The sequence below is a fragment of the Hypanus sabinus genome, chromosome 17 (genome assembly GCF_030144855.1).
Source record: "Hypanus sabinus isolate sHypSab1 chromosome 17, sHypSab1.hap1, whole genome shotgun sequence".
Classification (NCBI taxonomy): domain Eukaryota; kingdom Metazoa; phylum Chordata; class Chondrichthyes; order Myliobatiformes; family Dasyatidae; genus Hypanus; species Hypanus sabinus.
This window is the reverse complement of record NC_082722.1, coordinates 55,520,887-55,542,449: the sequence shown is the minus strand read 5'-3', so window position 1 is coordinate 55,542,449 and position 21,563 is coordinate 55,520,887. Positions and strand designations below refer to the sequence as shown.

General features: G+C 38.4%; 1 protein-coding gene across 2 annotated transcripts in view; it reads left to right on the top strand.

Moving 5' to 3' along the window:
• Positions 1 to 21,563, top strand: part of zfhx3b (zinc finger homeobox 3b) — a 446,200-nt gene that overhangs the window by 354,678 nt on the left and 69,959 nt on the right. For both annotated transcript variants that reach the window (XM_059993123.1, XM_059993124.1), the window contains exon 5: positions 14,135 to 14,242. In XM_059993123.1, the coding sequence (XP_059849106.1) occupies positions 14,135 to 14,242 (108 nt within the window). The remainder of the gene's footprint in view (positions 1 to 14,134; positions 14,243 to 21,563) is intronic.

The window sequence follows — 21,563 nt, the reverse complement described above, 5'->3', positions numbered from 1 at the left end:
TGCTCTTTCATTTGACCTGTCTAGATCCCTTTAAAGACCCCTTTCACTCTTGTGCATTCCTATACCAGGCATGTTTGTAAAATCAGCAAACTTAGACCTTGCCTTTATGATTCCTATATCCATGCCACTGACATGGAGCATAAACAGCTGAACCACTAATACTGAAATAAGCAGCTTGTTCAGACTGCCAATTCAAAACAATATTTATTCCAACTCTCCATTACTTGTCACATAATTGCATTTTCTTACCTTGTCAAGATGGAGTTTAATTTCCAGTCACATAATGAGCTAAGTTTCTTTCTTAACAGCTGAAAATCTTAAGTGAAAGGACATGTATATTAACGTTTAGTTCAAAGTAATAAGTTGCATTCATTTTGAACTATAATAAGAAACAGTATTTCTAGATATTGAAAGATGAAGGGGAAAAAAAATAAACAGTTTGGTACTTTCTCAGTGAGCTGTGCTCCTGAATGTAAATGAACCAAGGCCAGGGAAGCTATTGTATGCCCAAGATAATGCTAATCTGCAGATGTGCTGAAGCTTGAGTTAACTAAGAGATGCTGATACCAAGAGCTTTCAAAATGCTAAACTGGAAGAATCCAGCAAGTTTATATTTTGAAATTTCAGTATCTACATTGTAACTACATGTTAGAAGTGAGTGCCACAAACAGCACAAAGTGTGGCTTTAAACAAATTTGGAACTTCATAATATAAGAGAAGCAAGGGTAGCTGCTGAATCCCTCAACTACTCTGCTATTCAGCAGGATCTTGACTGATCTTTTACTTCGTCAGTGTTTTCTTCCCATATTCCCATATCCTTAATTCTTCCGATATCCAAAAAATCGATGGAGCACTTTGTTTTGGAAGCATTCGATAACTGAGCCCACGTAGTCCTTAGTTATGGATTGATCAATTTCGCAATGAAAAAAATTCTCCCTCTTGGTCCTGAGTAATTTCCCTTTATTTTGACATTGATCTCAAGTTTTGCTCTTCGCAGAATACAGAAGCATTTTCCTTGTTGAGCCTTCTAAGAGTCTTTTGTGTTTCAACCGCTCATTCTTTAGAACTCTCAGAGAAGAGACCTAACATACTCAATTGTTGCTAATATGTTAGATATATCATGGGTACATCTCAAGAACAGACTAAAGAATCTTGGCTGCACCATTCTTTTAAAGCAAGTATATCCTTTCATAGATAAAGGCCTCAAAATTGTACGCTGTAGTCTGAGTGGAGTCACAACAAGGTCTTTAGAATTATAGTTGTTGTTGCTATTGATGTTCCTTTCCGTGTCTTGTGGCACTTTGGGTGGCAGCTTTGCTGTTTCTTTAGCATTTGTCTGTTTTTTACGAGGCCAAGTTGCTAGCTCGATTGTTCAACCCAGCATGGATGGAAGGTGAGCAGGGAGCCGGCCGGATTTGAACCTGTGGCCACTCGCCACTTAAGTCTGGTGTGGATGCTACTGCACCAACAGCCCAACATGCCATCTACTTTTCTAACTGCACCTCAATATAAGCTTCCAGTGATGCATGTATGAGAGAGCCCAAATCCATTTGAGCATCAACATTTCTCCATCTCTCACCTTTTATAAAAAAAACCTCATCATTTCTGCATTTTGTTTTCAAAAATGGGTAAATTCATTTGGTATTTTTCTGTAAATGTATTCACAATGCAATAGTTAAGTGTGATTAAGATTGAGCTTCATTTAGCAGTAAAGAGTAAATATTCTCTACAATATTGAAGAGCAGGGGGACCATTGGATTGTGCTGTCAGATCATTTTATTTTTGCAGTAATGTGTTTGGACACTCATGCTATTTTGGAAGTTTGTTACCTGAAGTGACCAAGGTACCATCAAGCATACATTGTTCCAGTGGGAAAAGACTTGTTATGCTGAAGCATGTACCTGGACAATTCGCAAAGCAGCATGTTAGCACCTACTGTATATGAGAATATCACACAAAGGTTACTGAACAATGAATGTGGGTAATTTGAAAATCATAAAAAATCAGTAACAGAAGTCTGTAGCTTCATTCCTATTCTTGTGCATTCACTGGAATGTCTCAAGAATTTATAATTTGATGAAATTATCAAACAGGCAATAAGTCATATAAAGCAGGAAAATAGAGAGGGTTGTCTGCTAAGATTTTGACAGTGGTATACGATTACTAAACTTGCCATCTCTGCTGCACTAAGAATATACTTGGACAGTTGTGCTGTAATTTGAAAGTTAATTATTTTCTTTTTTTTTCCATTTGATTCTCAAACATTGTACACCAACTGCTAGAAAATAACCTACAGGTATACAGACAGAACAGTGGGCATTGTGCACTTGTAAGAAAACTGTATTAGTTTTAACTCTTTCTGGAGTGGGGTGCATTTATTTCCCTCCACTCTTGAACAGTGCATCTTTGATATACTGTGGCTGCAGGTGATATGACCTTTCATTTGCCCTTTTAGAGGGGCATTTGTAAGCTTCGAACAAGCTCAGGTACTCAACCAGCTGGCTTTGAAAGTACCAGGAGCAAGTCCCCAGAGGATTCCAGCCTAGCGAAAATCATATGTGCTGCAGCCCCAAAATTTCTTCTATTCTCATTTTTAGTTTTTGAGTGCAAGTGCTATTTTTATTTTATAAAATAAAGTCTGTCTCAAGCATCACAGTCAGATGAATAACAATAGTATGGCGTCGTTATCCTTATCACCAAGCACTCTTCTTTGTATGAAATACGTTGCCATGGCGATGACAGCCCACTGCTTATACGTAACATTAAACATTTTATGCCATTAAATTTAAGTGAATCTCACTATTGGGATTGTTAAGTAGTCCAGCATTTCAAGCATTCCTAGAATATATATAACAGGTTTACATTAAATAGTGTCCAGTTTGAATGTTGAGCGCTGATTGGGAACAATATGATACACATCATGCAAGGTTCTTAATTTGGGTGTAAGTGCATTAGAGATGGATAGTTGGAAGCATGGTGCTGGTGGAAATGTGGAGGTGAAATACCCAGCTGTTGACAAATTTATTCAGGATGACTGAGGGCTGAAGTAAGGGTTAAAGGTTTGGGCAGGTGGCAGCAACAAACACCATGTTCCTTTATTATTTATTCTCAAAAAATCATAAAGAATGCATTTGTGGATTAGCAAGCAGAAGAGCTCTCCTTGTGTGCATTAGTATTGAAAGATAGAGTCTGTAATATATGAGCTGGATTGTCACTTTTGTCCTTATGTGTCGAGTTTGTCTTCAGTTTGGCAAGACTGTACACACAGTCATCACACTGTTTAATTAATACTCCAGTGTTCTTAATCTTAATCTTCTTGCAACACATTCTCAAGTGCAAACTTCAATGCCCAACATCATTGAATAATCAATACAATGAAATAATGAATATGTTAAAGCAGACTAAAAGAGTGAAAAATAAGAAATGCAGCAAACACTTGGTCTCTCAGTGAAAGCCAATAATTGAGCTGCATAGAGACTATCACTGTTCCTGAACAGCTGACTGAATGTGCTTCCATATTATTAGATTCAAAATTTTGATATATGCACATAGGTTCATTCCTACAAATGACAGAACTGGTTCTCTTGAAAGGGGCAGCAGAGGTTACGTACTCAGCCAGATTGATCACGGGCACAAGCCTCTCCATCATCAAGGTCATCTTCAGAAGGCCGTATCTCAAGAAGGTGGTGCCCATCATTAAAGACGCTCACCACCCAGGACATGCCCTTTCCTCGTTACTGCCATCATGGAGGGGGCATAGGAGCCTGAAGAACATCACTCAACATTTTCAAAACAGCTTCTTCCCTTTTGCCATCAGATTTCTGAACCGGTCCATGAACCCATGAATGCTTCCTCACTATTCCTCTTAGGCCCTGTTCATTTATTTATTGTTGTAACTTACATTAATTTTTATGTCTTGAACTGTAGTGCTGCCACAGAACAACAAATGTCATGACCTGTCTCAGTGATAATGATCAGTGAAAAAGAATCACTGTTATCAGGTGTATGTGCTTTGATGCCATTCATTACAATCCGGTGGAAGTATAGATGTCCACTCAGTGGCCACCTTAGCAGAATGGGAAAGGAATATGATCTGAGGAAGGTGATAATAAATCAAATAACCATGCATTACAGTAGTGGCCTTATGACAGTGGTGTGCATAAGAGCATCTCTAAACGTACAGCATGGCGAACTGTGAAGTTATTGTTAGTGCTAGATGGGTGATTTGAGTATCTCAGAAAATGCTGATCTCCCGGGTCTCAGGAGTTTACAGAGAATGGTGTGAAAAACAAAAAGACATCCAGCAAGCAGCAGTTCGGTGGGCAAAAATGGCTTGTTAATGAGACAGGTCAGAGGAGAATGGCCGGACTGGTTCAAGCTGACAGGAAAGTGACGATAACTGTACATTACAATAGTGGCCTTATGGCCTTGTGGTCTTGCAGTAGTGGCTGCTGAGGAGCATCTCTGAATGTACAACATATTGAACCTTGAATTGGATGGGCTGTAGCAGCAGAAGACCACAGCAGGGTCCCCTCCTGTACTTAATAGAGTGGCCACTGAGTGTTTGGTGACCATATTGAATAATATTTGTGTATTTTACATTTTGGGACAAAGTTGATTTCTGGACATCAATATTAACTATTTGTTACTTGAGGGACAGCCTGTAATCGGAATCAGACTCGTGCATTAATACTGTTATTATACAGTAGATTTCATTTTGTAATGATGCAATAAGAAAATGGATCAGTTCACAGCATGAACAGTCCCAAGTGCAAATCTGTACTTAAACCAACACTGATTACAGACTCTCTCAGGCCACAAACTGTGTGGCCTGTGGAGGGATAAAAGTTGTATTGATGTGACTGAGGTGAGACCTGCCATTGAAACAAAGTGGTAGGAATTTAAACTCTGCCATGTTATATGTCACCAGGAACTCCTGAAGCTGTCAAACAGAATTGTCACTGTTCTCCAGGCATACCATCCTTCAACACAAACTGTATTAAAATTACAGAGCATAATCAAACATCTATTTTCCATTGGATTCATTTATTGCATCTTTGATAACTCTTGATGCTGAGATTAGCAAATCAGTGGATTAGGGTTCAGAGAGGCAGCAAGAGATAGGCAGAAAAACATTGCTTACTTTTTGACCAGAGTAACCCATCAAGCATACAGCAAAAATGTTTATAGTGACCTTTTACCTTTTACCTTTCAGCCACAATTCTGTGGCCTATTTCATCAAAATATGACTATTCCTCATACACAAGTACTCTATTTATTTACTGTGGTTTCCTTGTTCTCTAAGTTGGATAATTTTCAAGTGACTTAATCAGACATACTAGGAAGTCACAATGAACAAAAACAAGGGTTAGAGTACATTTTATGGAATTTGTCAAACACTTATTAAATATAATTAGAGGCAAGTGCTTGCAGGTATCTTGTGAATTGGCACATCTTCCATGTTTACTTTTAAGATCATGACATTTAATTGATGCAATAGGCTGTTCATTTACTATGATTGCATGTTGTATCAGCTTCCAGCACAACACAGTGAATAATAAAGGCTGCCAATGGTTTTTACAAAGGACTGAGAATATTGACTAAAATTCAGAAATTGTAAGTCTTGAGTTAAATGAGCCATTCTTCAGCAGATTTCTGCAAACAGCAAACAAAATCAGAAAATGAGGGGATAGCACAACAGGTGGATGAACCAGATTTCCAGCTTTTCCCCTTCCATATTTCCAGCATAGGTGGGTTTTCTCTCCTTGTGTATGGACGGCTCTAACCTGAAGTCAGGATTGACATGTTGGTAAAGCTAAAAATGAAAATACCATAAATTGGAATTCAAATTTCCATTGGTTAGCAATATTTTTCATGCATGTGGAATGCAAGCTGGACCAGAGAATAAATGAGGCACATCCAAATGCACTGAAGACTTCAAAACTGTGCTGCAATGTAAAAATGGAAAGCACCTTGGCAGATCAGTGTAAATATTGAAAGATTAATGTAATGGGAAGATGCAGAGCAGTCCTCCATGAAGAAAGAGGCATAGAACTAAGAATCACCTGGGTCCTTGCTCACAACTCCAGAGAAAGAATATTGTTTGTCTGTCTGCCATTGTAGAATATACAGAGTTGAATGGAAGTGGGAATAAGGGGGACATAAAAGAGGGGATTTCTTAGATCTTTTTTTTTAAAAAAGGTAAAATGTCATGGGCAGAATCCAGATAGATTATTACTGAAGAGAACTTGTGAATGTACAGTCAGTGACCACTTTATTAGCAACACCTGTACACCTGCCCATTAATGCAAATACCTAATCAGACGATTATGTGACTGCAACTCAATGCATAAACGCATGCAGACATGGTCAGGAGGTTCTGTTGTTGTTCAGACCAAACATCAGAATGGGGGAAAAATGTGATTTAAGTGACTTTGACCATGAATGATTGTTGGTGCCAGATAGAGATGCCTTGAGTATGTCAGAAACTGCTGATCTCCTGGGATTTTCACACACAACCATCTCTAGAGTTTACAGAGAATGGTGAGAAAAACAAAAAAAAAATCCACTAATTGGCAGTTTTGTGGGCAAAAATGCCTTGTTAATCAGAGAGTTCAGAGGAGAATGGCCAGACTGGTTCAAGCTGACAGTAACTCCAATAACCATGCATTACAACAGTGATGTGCTGAAGAGCATCTCTGAACCTTGAAGTGGATGGGCTACAGCGGCAGAAGAATATAAACGTATACTTAAGGGCCACTTTATTAAGTACAGGAGTTACTTACTAATGTGACCATTGAGTGTATATTTTGGATAACACTTGCATGGATCTGCATCATACCGCAGAAAATAGATATCCTTACACAACGTAAGCCCGTACCCTCATGGTTTACAAATAACAGAAAGCCTTCGAGGAAAACCCGTCACTGTGACCCTGGCTAAAATGGTCAGAGTGTACACTTGCGTCACAAAAATGCAACAAAGTTGATAGCATTTTCTCCAGGACTGTGAGGCAGATATTTCCTCTCTCTTCCTGCAGGCTATTTTCTGCACAATGAGCACGAAACACTACCCAAAGGCTGGCATCACTCAACTACTTGAAGTGTACTTAGGGCTGAGGACATTTAACACTGTCATGAGCTGCAATCAAATCAGGTTGAAATATTTGCCAGTGGATTGGAAAATGCACTGGTACAAATAGGGCAAGAGAAGAGGTAACAGGACACCTATTTTCCATTATGATGGAGATAACAGCCCATTCTGAATATGTATAACCCAGAAAACATATTGATTTTTCATTTGGAATAAAAATCACCAACCTGAAACTCAGATCCCTTTGTTAATAGCTCATCCCCTGTAGATACAGTTCACCACAAACCAGTTTTAATTGCAATGCATGCACTCATACAAATAGCAAAAAAAAAGGAGAAATTGTCCGAGAGAGTTCAGCTTTTTAAATCTCCTTTCCAAGATAAACAATCGCTCAAAATTTGTTGCAGCGGATCTCAAAACATGCCTACCTTTTATATTATCTTGTCATTTGCTTTGAAAAATTTTAGTCGCAATTGTTGGAAGTGGGCTGATAATAATGTGATGAAACTAACCAGGCAGGGTTTGCCACCTTACTAAGCCATGGGACCAAACGTTTATCCCCTCAACAAGTGAATGTTATTGTTTGTCCTTTCCCCATTTTTGACTTGAAATAAAGAGGGTAAAACTAGAGTGCATCTTGGATATGAAATAAAGCAAGGGAAAGAGTATTTGATCTATTTAGAGAGCAATGTGTGAACAGTGGCATTGGGACTCATATTTCATGTTTTGCTCTTCAGCTTCCCCCACATCAGCACAACTCTCTGGGTTGATGTAGGGAGTTGAACAGCAAAATAGTAACATATTCGGATTATAAGTAGGTCCTTGCATTGTTCAATAAAACTTTTATTAGCAGCAAGTTTCATTTATAGTGATAGAATTTAAAGTTGAGATTCTGGTTTGAAAGTTCGATAGTGCTTTGGATCAAATTGACCAGCACAAGACCAGTTAACCAAGCAGGATCTTAATCTTGCTTCAATTTGCTGAGTGACTTTCACACTAACAATAGCATTTGCAATAAACTTGCCATTGTTTCCACAGTATGTTTTGTGTGTTTAATCATGGTCTCATTTGTCCATTTAGTAAGCACTAAATTAATGCTTAAGTGACCCAGGGATGGTAAAATTCTCATTCCATTCATCAAAATATAATTCCTGGAAATGTGGGTGTCACAGAATGATAAGTCAGTCAATCAAGATATTTTCTATAAAAGGGAGGAAGTTATTGTGGCTGGTTTCGAACCAGAGGCTCGTCAACTTATTCATCACAAAATCTGTAAGGAGTCAACACTTAAATGGAAAATTCGTCAGTTTAAATTATTTAAGTTCCACTAAAAGATGTCAAGGCTCCTCTGGCTAATGAATGTATAAAGCTTTTGACCAATGCAGCACAAGAATATTCATTCTAAAAGACAGGAGAAGTTAGCAAAAGTAACATTGGGTGAGCTACAGTTTCTCCCACAGCTGAGAAAGGGGAATAAGATGACCAGGAATGATGGTCACACCAACCTTCCTGACAGAGCTGTGATTCCCTCTTTTACTAAGCAATTCACTGACACCAGTGGGTCTTTAGCACCCATAAGATTGCACCCAAACATGAGTCTTTCAGAGATTAGAAATGAACAGGGCATGTTCTTAGAATGACACAGTAAGATGCCATTGGGTTGAGCTAGGGTGATGTATTCGAGGTCTTTATGGTCAAAAACATGATGAGGTGTCTGGATAGGGGAGTGGAACAAAGAATCCAGTCCTATTTTCACATCCTTTTAATCGTTGTAATGGGAACACAATCGATTTACTTATTGGATCCTCACATAACCTACTGCGCAGCAAAAACATTAGTAGTTGACATCACATTGTGGTTACAAAGCTCCATGCGGCCACAACTCACTGATTCAGAGACTCAGTTTTGAACCTGACCTTGGATCCTTGTAGGGAATTTGCAAACTTTCTTTGAGACCACATAGGAATCCCCTCCAGGTGCTGTGTTTTCCTTCCACATCCCAAAGGGCGACAATTAGACAAATGGGGCTAACTCGATGGGCTAAGTGCCTCCCTTGGTTTGATTAGGAAGTGTGAATTTTATCACAAGCACAAGAAAATCCACCGATGCTGGATATCCAAACCAGTGCACACATGAAAAGTGCTGGAGGAACTCAACAGGCCAGGCAGCATCTCTGGAAAGGAGCAAACAGTTGACGTTTTGGGCCGAGACCCCTCTTCAGGACTGAGAGGGGAGGGGGGAGATGCCTGAATTAAATGGGGGGGGGGTGAGCTTAGCTGGAAGCTGATTCGTGAAGCCAGGTGGGTGGGAAAGGTCAAGGATTGGAGAAGAAAGAGTCTGATAGAAGAGGAGTGTGGACAATAGGGGAAAGGGAAAAAGGAAGGGGGAGGGGACCCTAGTAGGATTGTGAGAAGAAGTACAAGGTCAAAGTGGGAAATAGAGGAAGGGGAGAGTGCATATTGCCACTCATGGGGTAACAGTGTTTTGGGTACATTTGTTATTTTTTGCTTTAGTATTCTCCATCCTAAAACATCATTATATGTGCATTTTGTATCCTATTGCACTAATGCATTCAGCAGTTCACTTTGTTGACTTTGTAAAGATATTAGGCATTGAGATTTGCACTTGAGAATGTGTTTCTTGAAGGTCAACACAAAATATACTGAAGTATTAATAAAACATTGTCATCCATGCACCTTTTGGGCACTTCCATCCCATTCATCTGGACTGGGCTGAATTTGAACACAGAGGCAGAGATGAAAAGTTGTTGTTTCACCCACTCCAACATCAAGTTGACTTTTGAACTGTTTGAAATATTACCATCTATTCTTTTGCTTTAATGCGATCCCTCCTGTACGATTAAGCTGAGGGTGCAATTGAACTATGAGCTTGGCATCAGCACAAAGTGGATTTGAGTCCACATCAGTGCAGAAGTGGCAGTATAGTGAAGTCCATGATTCATACCGAATTCGGGACCCTCAATCAGCACATTTATTCGCTGTTCTGTGTATGAATGTTGTGCAGGATTAAATATTTACATTTAAACTGCAGCTTTTCAATGCAAGTCTTTAGGCCTTCCATTATTTTTTTATATACTGCCGTTGATGTACTGAGGTGTGGGGAGTTGCCATTCGGTTTCCAGTTCGACTTTTCAAAGTGATTAGTATTTCCCTGTTACCCTGGGCTCCAGCAGAGAACACAAGTAACCGAACTGGTTGGCAGCTGATCTGCTGTCGGGCATTTCCCAATGCGGACCAGGTCAGTAAAACCTGAGCGGCAACATACTGCTGTGACTGTAACGCTAACTTCCCTCCTTCTCTGCACAATTGCTTAACACCTACCTCCTAGGATTCAGCTGAAAGTTAAGGACTTCAAGGAAATGGGGAGCTTGATCTCTGAATCAAGCCACCGAATAATGTGTAGTCACAACTCCACAGAATGACCACGGCAAGTGAATTACACTGGAGTGCATCTCTTGTTCCAGAGCAAGGGATTTCAATCATAATCATAGACAGGAGCTTGCGGTATCTCTACCCTGGAGTAAAAAGATAGAGATGTGCTAAAAGTGATTATGTTCATAGGTACTTAGAATCTATTTCCATTAATGGAGGGGTCAAGGATATATTTAAAATAATTGACAAAAATCTAGAGGTGGTGCAGAGAAACTTGTCGTTTATACAGACATTGTGGTGCATGTGGTGCAGGCTTTTTCCATTGAGAGTAGGGGAGATTTGAACAAGAGGACATGAGTTGAGAGTTAGGGGGCAAAAGTTTAGGGGTAACACGAGGCGGAACTTCTTTACTCAGAGAGTGGTAGCTGTGTGGAACGAGCTTCCAGTAGAAGTGGTAGAGATAGGTTCGATATTGTCATTTAAAGTAAAATTGAATAGGTATATGGACAGGAAAGGAATGGAGGGTTATGGGCTGAGTGCAGGTCGGTGGGACTAAGTGAGAGTAAGAGTTTGGCACGGACTAGAAGGGCCGAACTGGCCTGTTTCCATGCTGTAATTGTTATATGGTTTTATATGCAGCTTCATTTGTGTTTTTCAACAGGAATTTGATTATTTGAAGGTTATAAAACTTGAGAAATAGCAGAATAGCAGGATTGATCTGCAAAGTGCGGGTACGGATATATTGGACTTGAGTGTTGGTATCCAGCACAGTAACAATTCTGCAAGTCGTTAAAGTACAACCCCTTTTGCAGAAGGAAGGGTGTACTGAAACTGGACAAAACTCAAGTCAGTTTTCCCTACTCCTTTTTTGAAGCTGACTAAACTTGGACTCTATGGTCAAGGATGAATTGTACCCACACTACTGCCATTTTAAAGTTACTTAGGCACTGCCCATTTCCATGAAACATGTTCCTTCTCAGACTTTGATTCATATTTTGGTTTAATTATACCTGATTTTCGGATCAAAAGGAGATCCAAATGCACTCACTGGTACTGTACAGTATATTGATCTATCTCTTAACCCAGTCAGTTTTTCATCAGAGCAGTTGTGAATCCATACAAACTTCCTCATACTTACGATTTATTTTACAGAGAACGTCTTGTATATAGAATTTGTGAATCAATGCACAAGCTCTCACTCATTAGCCCCTGTGATAACTTCCCTCATAAAGCTCACCATCCCCATCTCTCACCTCACACGCCCCCCAATCACCATACTCTACTCCTTGTGATATGCTTCTCAAACTATAGAGTTGCCCTACCACCCATCTTCGTGTAATGTAATGGTCGCTGCATCCAAGTCTGAGGCTGGGCTGACCTGATAGCATGTAGATAAAACTGATAGAAGGGGCAATCAAAAGCTGCACTGTGAAATGCCTGCACAGAGAGAGAGAGATGCAGAACAGTTTTACTTGGGACAATTTTGGCCCATCCAGTTCACTGTATGGCTCCTCTGACAAAACAATCTGATCATGTTTACACAGGTTACATTATCTCTGATGAGGTTGTTGCAGCTGCTGTTAAGTTCTTCAAAAGTTATGCCAAGGAGCCTCAAGAATACTTACTTTCTTTTCTCACCGAACAGCTGGGGAACTTAATGAGCAAAAATCTCAATCAGCTAACCTGACCTGACCTGACCTGACCTGACTTTGCATATTGTCCTTAATAAGGACTTACATTAAAGCATTGAAGAAACTGTTCATTCTTTGGGAAGTGGAGGATTGTCATTGTTCTGGGGCCCCCAGTCACTGCTGTTTGTGATTAAGTTGATGTGTAAAGTTTTGCTGTTTGCTGAATTCGGCCCCTTCACAGCATTGGCACAAAGTGCTCATTCACATTTAGATTAGTCTAACAGCTCCAGGGGTCAGTCTAAGGTCAGACTTAGTAATGATGTAAGGAGAGGCATGTCTGGGATTCTTATTTTCAACTGGAACATGTCCCGGGAACTATTGAAAAGATGCACCAGCAAGGAAAAGAGTCCAGAGCTGTGGGTACAGTCTTTCTGCTTGATACCTTAACAGACTGTGGTCATTTTGTTTGAAGTAACCTCCTCCTCCATGTCTGGTGTTTTAAGGTCTTGTTTACAAGGCCTAATGCAGCAGATTACTGTTGTGTGGTTGTTGTATTTTTTTAAAGAGTGAAGTTGCTGGGACTGTATATTACGCTCGGCCAGAATGCTCAGTTTTTTTTTACACAAGAAAGTGTAGCTGTGGTACAGCAGTAGTGAGATATGTAGAGGTGGAGAGGTGCACAAGATCAAAAAAAGACCCTGGACTATGCATGAAAGAATCCCAGCATGGAAGCCAGCACTCATTGTCTCTGAGCGCACTCCTGCCAGCGGTGCACGTCGTTTCTCATTTTATTACAATAAAAAGGCACAAGGATTGTCACTTCCATAACCACAAAGCAATTTCTTTTCATATATTTTTCTCAAAAAATTAGGTGATTACCCTTACTTTGAAACTACAATTAACTGCTAGTTAAAATCCACAAGTGGAGAAACACCATTTTCATAAATAGTTAATTGTTTGTTCCTTTTCGCAAAAAGATCTTAGTTATTCTTGTCACAGTGTAATGAAATTGAAATGACTGACGGCAACTTGGGCCTCCAGGAATAATATCCCGCTTGTGGCTGAAGCACAGATATTTTACAGGCATGAGCGAAAGATGAAATGCGGATGCCAACCGACCTTTGCCCTTCCTGAGTTACCTCATACAGTATTAGCTTTTGATGGTATTGGTATGTTAGGTACCTCAGCTTTCTCTACAAACCTGATGTATTTTTTTGCATCCTTTGATCATTGTTCTTTTTTAAAAGTCCAGGGTTTAAAAAAAGATATATTTTTTAGAACCACCACAAAGTAGATTACATTGGTAAGAAAAGTCTTATTAAAAAACAATGCAGCACAGCAGGGTAAGAGGTGGTAAAATACCTTCTCGTGATGGATTCCATCGGAGCTGCATATCCAAGTCACCACAGGGACTCAGATTTTAATATGATTAATTGATGTGGTCCAAAATGGTGCATGCAGAAAGCATTATAAGATTCTCTTTTTAAATCAGTTTGTTTTTATTGTATCATGCCTGGTATCCAGACACCATGGTGAAGAATATTATTACCATGTGCACAGGTTAGTGGGGGTAGTGGGGGTGGTGGGGGTTGTCTCGGGGAACAGGTTGACTTTAAGCGTCTGCTTGCTTAGAGTGACACCTATAGGTCAAAGATGGAAATGGGCCCACTGGTAAACAATTGTATCCTGATGAACTGAAAATCTTGTAGTACTCGGATGAGTTGGGCATATTTTATGTCATCTCCTTCTTCTGAACACATTGTTCCTTTTTAAAGGGGCCTTAAATGTTTTCTCTTCCAGTGTTTCAGCATAAAATATAAATGAAAATCATAGTAAATTGATTATTTTGGATGGAAGCCAGTTAGGCTCTCCTTACAGTCTTCCCAGCAACGTTCTGAATTCGCATGTTCAGCTTGGAGCCCTTAGTGGCCCAAGTGAGATAACCCATTCTGTGTTTTGCACTGCTTTTGCTTTCTTCAGAAGCTCACTCTTCATTAACATTTTTCCTCTTCCCTCCAGAAGAAAACAGTGAAGATGTGGAAGGGCTTAATGAGTCCACGCAAGAAGCAGAAGATTCTACCAAAGACAAAGACAGTGGCAGTGAGAAGGAACCCAGCAAAGAAGCAGGTAGAGCAATGCATGCTGCTTAGGTGACAGGCAATTTTTGTTGCCTGTTTTGTTTTCTTATAAGTAAGAGGACCATGCAAGGATGTAGGAGGTTCAAAATCAAAGGTAAGATCATCAGTCCACCAAAATGATGTGCATTTGATATGAACAAACACAACTCGATCCAGCATTTCAGACTTGATTTATTGTGAGTCTATAAGTATGCCTGTTAATTCGAAACAAACACAGGCTGAAGTGCATGTATACATGATTGAAATAACACAGGTCTACACTTGAGAAGCTGAAATAGTCTGGATCTGAAAGTTTTTCAGTTGTATACAGCCCAGTGCATTCAGTCTTATCATTTTGTCAGGATATTCATAATGTATGGGGGGGGTCACTTGTTAGATAGCCAGATGACAATGTAGCATTTTACCCTGAAGCGGTTATGTGGTTCTTAGTATTATGCTGAATGAGTTATGACTTAAAGACTTCGCTGATGAGATTAGGCATGGAAGGTCACAGACTGGCCATCTGCAAGTGCTGTTAGAATTATACTTTAACTTGAAACAATTATTCTTAATGAAGTTTTGGAAACAAAGATATTCCAGTCACTGCAGAACTTTCCTTATTTTTCTCCATGTACATTGTATGCAGGAATACAATTAAACCATAATGCTGCCAGTGATAAGGGCAGGCGGATCTTTATTATATATGTGTTTGCTCCTTGATGCATCATTCTGTTCAGGAAGCTGGCATGACAACATAGAGATCGGTTCAGTTGTAGCATAATAATCATGGGCACGGTGTCAGAAAATTACCTAAAGTAACACCTTCTTTAAAATGGTTCTCAGTTTATGAAACATTTAAATGCTCATTGTTTCAAATGTATATAGGGAAAGTTGAGAGGCTTTTTAAATAAAAAGTGTCTTAACTATATAGTCAATATGATTTAAAGTAGCCTTAGTAAAATGAAATCAATGTTCAAAATGAATGGCTACAAATCAAAAGAACTTTATTGAAGGAGATTGGGATTTTGCATAAAGGCAGCTTTTGTTAATATTTCCAATCAATTTAAAAAATAATTTATCTGAAATTGGTCTAAAGTATTAGCTTGGCATTCTCGGTAATATGGCTGCTTACTTCAACGCCACGCTTCTATTAAATTTCCACTTGTGTCTGGCTTCATTTTGTTATACAAAAAATTACTCTTTGATAACACAATTTCCATAATAACTAGTTTTTCATACAAAATGCTTTGTTATTGCATAGTAATTCTTTTAGATGAAAATTGCTTTATCAAACCATAAAAATGAATAAAACCTTATTAAAATGAGGCATTACTTTAATGAAACTATTTATGAAGTTTTAAGGCATTTAAAAATTAGTTAAATTATAAACTAAACAATACTATTGTGATGGTCTTTTCATCTGCATTCTTTATTTTGCATAAAATGTGCCACAAAAGTGTTACACTTTGGCATCTCCCTTCAGTCCAATTTCACAAATATTGTTGTATTTGATTTGTTACATGCTTACAATTTTTAACATCTTGAGTGCAAAATTTACCCATGTTCCATACCTTCACATGAATTCAACTCAGCTCTCATGAATAATATATATTTTTGCCAATACCATATAAATAGCAGCTTCTTGGTATAAAGCCATTTTGTATACCATAAATTGTCATCTGAGAAATTCCTTTGTTAGTTGATAGTGAAGAGTGCATAAATAGTGCCAGTTTACAATTTGATTGGTTGAAGAGATTTACTGTGCATGTAAATGTGGAAGTCAGAACTTGAAATGTAGCCTGTATGCCGCTGATAAGGATATTTAAATATGGCTACCAAGTCCCGAATCCGTATGAGGTGGCATGGTATGAAATGGTCCACTGTACAAGTTGCAAATTCTGTGGCAGTACATGTGAGAAGGTGAAGGATGCAACAATCTCTGATTTTCACAACCCAAACAAGTGACACATAATACTTTTTCTGGATCAATTATAATTTCATTTAATTATTTTTGACTATTAGTATTGCTTCCCTGTCCTCAACAGGTTGCCATAGGTTCTGACCTAAGATCACTTCTGTATGGTGAAGTCAAGGCTTCCATCTTTAAGAGCAAATCCCTTTAGGATAAGGAGGAGCCCAAGGTTTCCTCACATAACTTTTCAAATTGCAATCAAACAAACTCTCTTAAATTCTTCCTCTGTTGGAACGTGACTTTTGACAGAGCAGAAATATTGGGGACACAGTCATAAGCTGCTCCTGTCTTCATGCAGGGATTTAAGATTTACTCAGCATTGGAGATCAGGACTAGTTTTCAGCGAACTGCAATCTAACTTTCAGTACCAGTAGCATTACATAAAATCTTAACATATGTAATTCAGCAACAAATTGTGAGTCTTGTTTAAGCGTTTTGCTTTGCAACTTAATATAATTATGAATCTAACAATTAAGCACTGAGAGCTAACACAGGTTTACAGCTTTATTTTTACATGGCAAAGCACTGGTCTATAAAACACCAAACAACTCATCTGCTGCTGCATTTATAAAGTAGCTACTCTGGCTTCAGGCCAAAAGAATAGATTTTACTTGGTTCTGATGTTAGTACTGGTAAACTTGAACAGAATATTTTTGGAAGTTAGCTGACTGACTTGATCCTTTAGAGGGAACCTGCCTACATCATTAAAATTAAGCAGTAAAAATTTTATATATAATGTCATGATGTATTTTGAGCTTTTGATATGCATTGAGGTAAATATTGAACTTTTCTCACTGGCAAAATTATCATATCTCACTGGTAGCCTTGTTTCTTTTTCATGAAGAATGAATAAAGTTCCACACAATTTTCTTTGCAGAGAAATAAATCAAAAACCAGATGTTGTCAACTTCTACATAATGGACAATAATTAAAAGATGAAAATAGGGCCTTTTTTTTAAAAGAAGAAATTAAGTGTGATAAATATTTCACCTACTAGTAATGGAAGGGACACAGACCATGCCAGTTAGGTGTATTGAGTAAATCATATCAGACCATCATTTCATACTATAAATTTTTCATACTTAGAGTCGTGGAACACTACAGCACAGAAACAGTCCCTTTAGCCAACATATTGCATACTGACCTGGTCTTCAAAAATCATCCACCTACACCTGGACATATCCCTCCATACCCTCTCAGACAATATACCTATTCAAGCTTACCTTGAATGTTACAACTGAACCCGTTTCTACCACTTTTGCTGGCAGTTTATTCCACACTTTTGCAATACCCTCCGAGTGAAGAGTTCTCTCTTAAATTCACCTTAAATATTTCACCTTTCATCCTAATCTTTTGACCTCTTGTTCTCATTTCATCGAACCTAAGGGGAAAAGGCCTGCAAGCATTCACCCTGTCTATACCCCTCATAATTTTGTATCTCTACAAAATCTCCTCGCATTCTCCTCTGCTCCAGGGAATAAAGTCCTGATCTATTCAACCTTTCCCTTATAACTCAGGTCCTAAGTCCTGGCAACATCCTTGTAAATTTTCCTTGCACTCTTTCAAGCTTGTTGATATCTTTGCTGTAGATAGGTGACCCAAACTGTAAATTCAGCCTCACCAACGTCTCATTCTGTGCAGAAAAAGGGCGACCATCAATAACAAGATGACAGTTGTGTTCGAATGTGTGTAAATGAAGATGTGAGCTTTACTGGTCAGAAAATAGAGTAAAATCCCCCAACAGTGTGCAAATAATCATGAAGGATGGCAAGGATGGCTAGGGACAATGAATACCGGATTGGAGCATGATGATGTGGGAGGTGAAATAATTAGACACAGCAAGCAACACTTTTGAAGGTGGTTTGCTGATGCATTTCCTTGGCTAACAAACGAAGAAGTGCTAGTGTAGGCAAAATAATGCAGGCTTTTCAGGTTAATATTTCAAAATATTGTTGGGTAGTTATCATCGCATTTGATATTTCAACAGAAGTGCTACCAAAGGCTGAATATATGAATGGACAACATGAAAAATGAAAGGTAATAGTAAGGCTAGGAAGTAGCACCAGCAAACCCATTGATTACTTGGCTAATACAAGAGGTTTCTTAGAGCAAACTCTCTGTGAAAGTGTCTAATCATTGCTGTGCCCTATTCTTCTCCACCAGTTCCTGTACTAAAAATAAAATATTTATGAAACCATGGCCTAAAGGTTGGAGTTGCTCACCTAACGTTGTGCGATTAGTGAAATGGACCGTTTCTGATTTGAGTTGGAGAGAGAGGAAGGGAGCAATAGCTATTAAAGATGGTATTAATGGACTGCAAGCAAAGGAAAGTTGTCATGGAAGTGTGTTTATGGTGTATAGTGCTGGCAGGCATGATTTCGATAGGCTTTGACATGTTTAACATAAATGTATACAGCAGGGCTCCTGCATTCATGAATAATTCCTTCAGGCCCCATGCCTCCCTAATTACTGAAATTGAAAAAATAGGTCATGCGCATCTTTACTTGAACAGCAGTATTTTTCCTTCTCTGAGTGCTTGATGTGCAGAATACATCTGTGATACAATGAGCTGGCTGGACAAACAGCTGAAAGGACAGAGAGAATGTAAGGTGGACAAAAAAATGACGGGGAGAAAAGTTTTTTCTTTGTGTTAATCTGTCCAGAGCTTTATTTTTTTAAATCTCTATAAAGAAGAAAGGAATGAAGGACCCAGGTTTAATTGTCAGGCTAGCATAAAAAAGGAAGACATTGCAAGACTTAATTTCTAATAAATCTGCTTGAGAATATTTTGCCATTTTATCTTTTTTTTTCTGTGAGCCACTCTAGTATACTATATAGGAATTAAAAAGTCACTGTTTCGCATTAAAAAATATATATTGCATTATTTATTTAAATACTTATAATTGAATTTCAAGTATCCAGCTTCCTTATTATGGTTTTAACTAGGTTTTGTTCTACACTCCTTAATTATCAGATCTATACATTATCAATAATTTATTTTCAGAGGATCTCCTGTCTAAATTGAATTTTTAACTTTGCTCTCAGCTGCTGATGGCACAGAGAATGAACAAGCCAAGCCAGTATCTTAATAGCGAAGAGTATCATTAAATCTCTGCTTATATGCCAGCAAATGGTATGTTAAGCTGGACTGCTGCTTGCAACATGAGCATGCAGTGCAGTGCAGAAATGTAAGAGCAAATTAATATAAACTGAGAGCTGTTTATAGTGGCATTTTTAGACTCCATATTCCTTCTGCCTTCTCTCTTCTGCTCTGTACCTTAGGATGAGTAAAACATCAAATCTGTGGATTTTTCCATATATGGCGTGAATCACCATCGATTAGGCCCCTTGTCCTGTGCAGTCTTATTTCACCAGTCAGATTTTCCCTTCCACTCTGTGATAGCACAGCCAAGGCCAGCAATAGTATGCAACCTTTCGTGTGAAAATCAGCTGCAAATGGAATCTGAAATTGGGTCCCTTTGTTGAGGGTCAAGACGCCCTGGATTGCAGCTACCAAGCCACAAACTCACCTCTTGAAAGCATCCCTACTGTCAATTTTTAAAAAAAAATGTAAATCGCCAAGTTAACTGTACAGCTGAGGCGTTTGAAGGAACATGCAATGTAGGTATGATTTTTGAATCCTATTCACTGGTGCCTGTTTAATGACCTACCTAGACTGCAAAATCAGAAGTAACGAGTATTAAAGCTGTCTAATATACCATAGCCTTCACATTCAATTAAATCACTCAAGGGTAATTTTTTCCACAGAGCCATAAATAAAGATGGAAGATGATTTCCGCAGCAAAAATTAACCTAATTGATGATACCTAAAATCTTTTGAGAGGCAGAGAATCGTGAAGGAAAATGTCATAAGGGTTAGATTGTTTGAGTTTTTATCATTAGTGCCGTACATCAATAAGAGGTTCGCCGTCTTTATAAATGATGTAGAATGCTTGGAGCGTGGTAGAGAAGAATATTTCCATTCTGGATAAATAATAAACTTTAAACACTTCAGACAATTTAATCCAAGAAAGCATTATGTCTTAATAAGGATATTCCTGATTAGTTTTCTGTGAACCTCTGGCTTTGTACAACACAGTCTGAATTCCTAGCACTTTCCCATTCTTTACAGTCAGGTTGAAAATGCCCTGGAAAAATATGAAGTCAAAGCAAGCTTTTATTATACAGATATCTCTTTTATTGGTCAAATCTGGTATTCTGAATCGTGTTTGATGGCAGGAATTTCATCTTTGTATTTCACAAAATAATGTCACTCATAAAGATATGCTGACCGATTAATATTCATTTTTTGCCATATATTGAAATTGATTTATTTGATGTGCAACCAAAATACCAGTAATCCAATAGGTAACAAATGATTGATGAAATTCTGTCTTAAAAGATTACATAAAAAATGCATCATTGTTGATGTAATTTTAAAAACATAGCTTTATACAGAGTAAAATTAAATCAACCAAAATGCTTATGCTGGAAAGCAATGGGGACACTATAGACACGTAGATCATGTATGTTAGAAATTACTCTGGACATAAGTTACCACCTAGTCTTTTAGAGAAAGGAACCTTATTGGTATAAAAAAGATAGCGACTTCTTGGCTCAGTAACTCTAATATCTGGACTCTGACTATCTCTAATATGTTGGCGGCAGAAATGTTCCAGTTGGGAAGGAAAATATGCCCATTTCCAACTTACTCCAAAGTTTAAATACTGCCTGTTGATGGATATGCCATTAACATTGATTTTCAGGGTCATAAAAGAATCCACAATCTGATCCAATTCATGTCTATCATGTGAGTAAATAACAAAGTCCGTAATAGTAGGAATGGGAGAAACAATACACAACTTGAGTTGTGTAATTCCTGTAAATCATAGATGGAGCACGGGAAGGCCTTGATATTTTTAGGCCTGCGCTTCATTTGGCAAAAGTATTCCTATCAAATATGCCTTCAGCACTACTTGGTTAAAAAAAATAACTCAATTAAAGCATTTGTTTCTATTTGGTAGCAATTAATTGGGAGTTGAGATAAATGCGAAAGAGATGTGTTTGCCATTTGAACCAGTCTGCTTTTATTTTATTCTTGCAAATTGGATTGTGCCACTCACCGCAAAAGACCATTTCCAGTCCTTAAGATGAGTCTCAGATGGAAAAATCAACTGTTTATTCCTTTCCATAGATGCTGTCTGGCCTGCTGAGTACGTCCAGAATTTTTTACTGTGTGTTGCTCTGGATTTCCAACAACTGCAGAATCTCATGGGTTTACAATTTTAGTGTTCTGTTTCATACGAAGAACTCTAAGAGCTGTGAGGTTTTCGATTTCTTTCCCTGAGTTTTCCTGCAG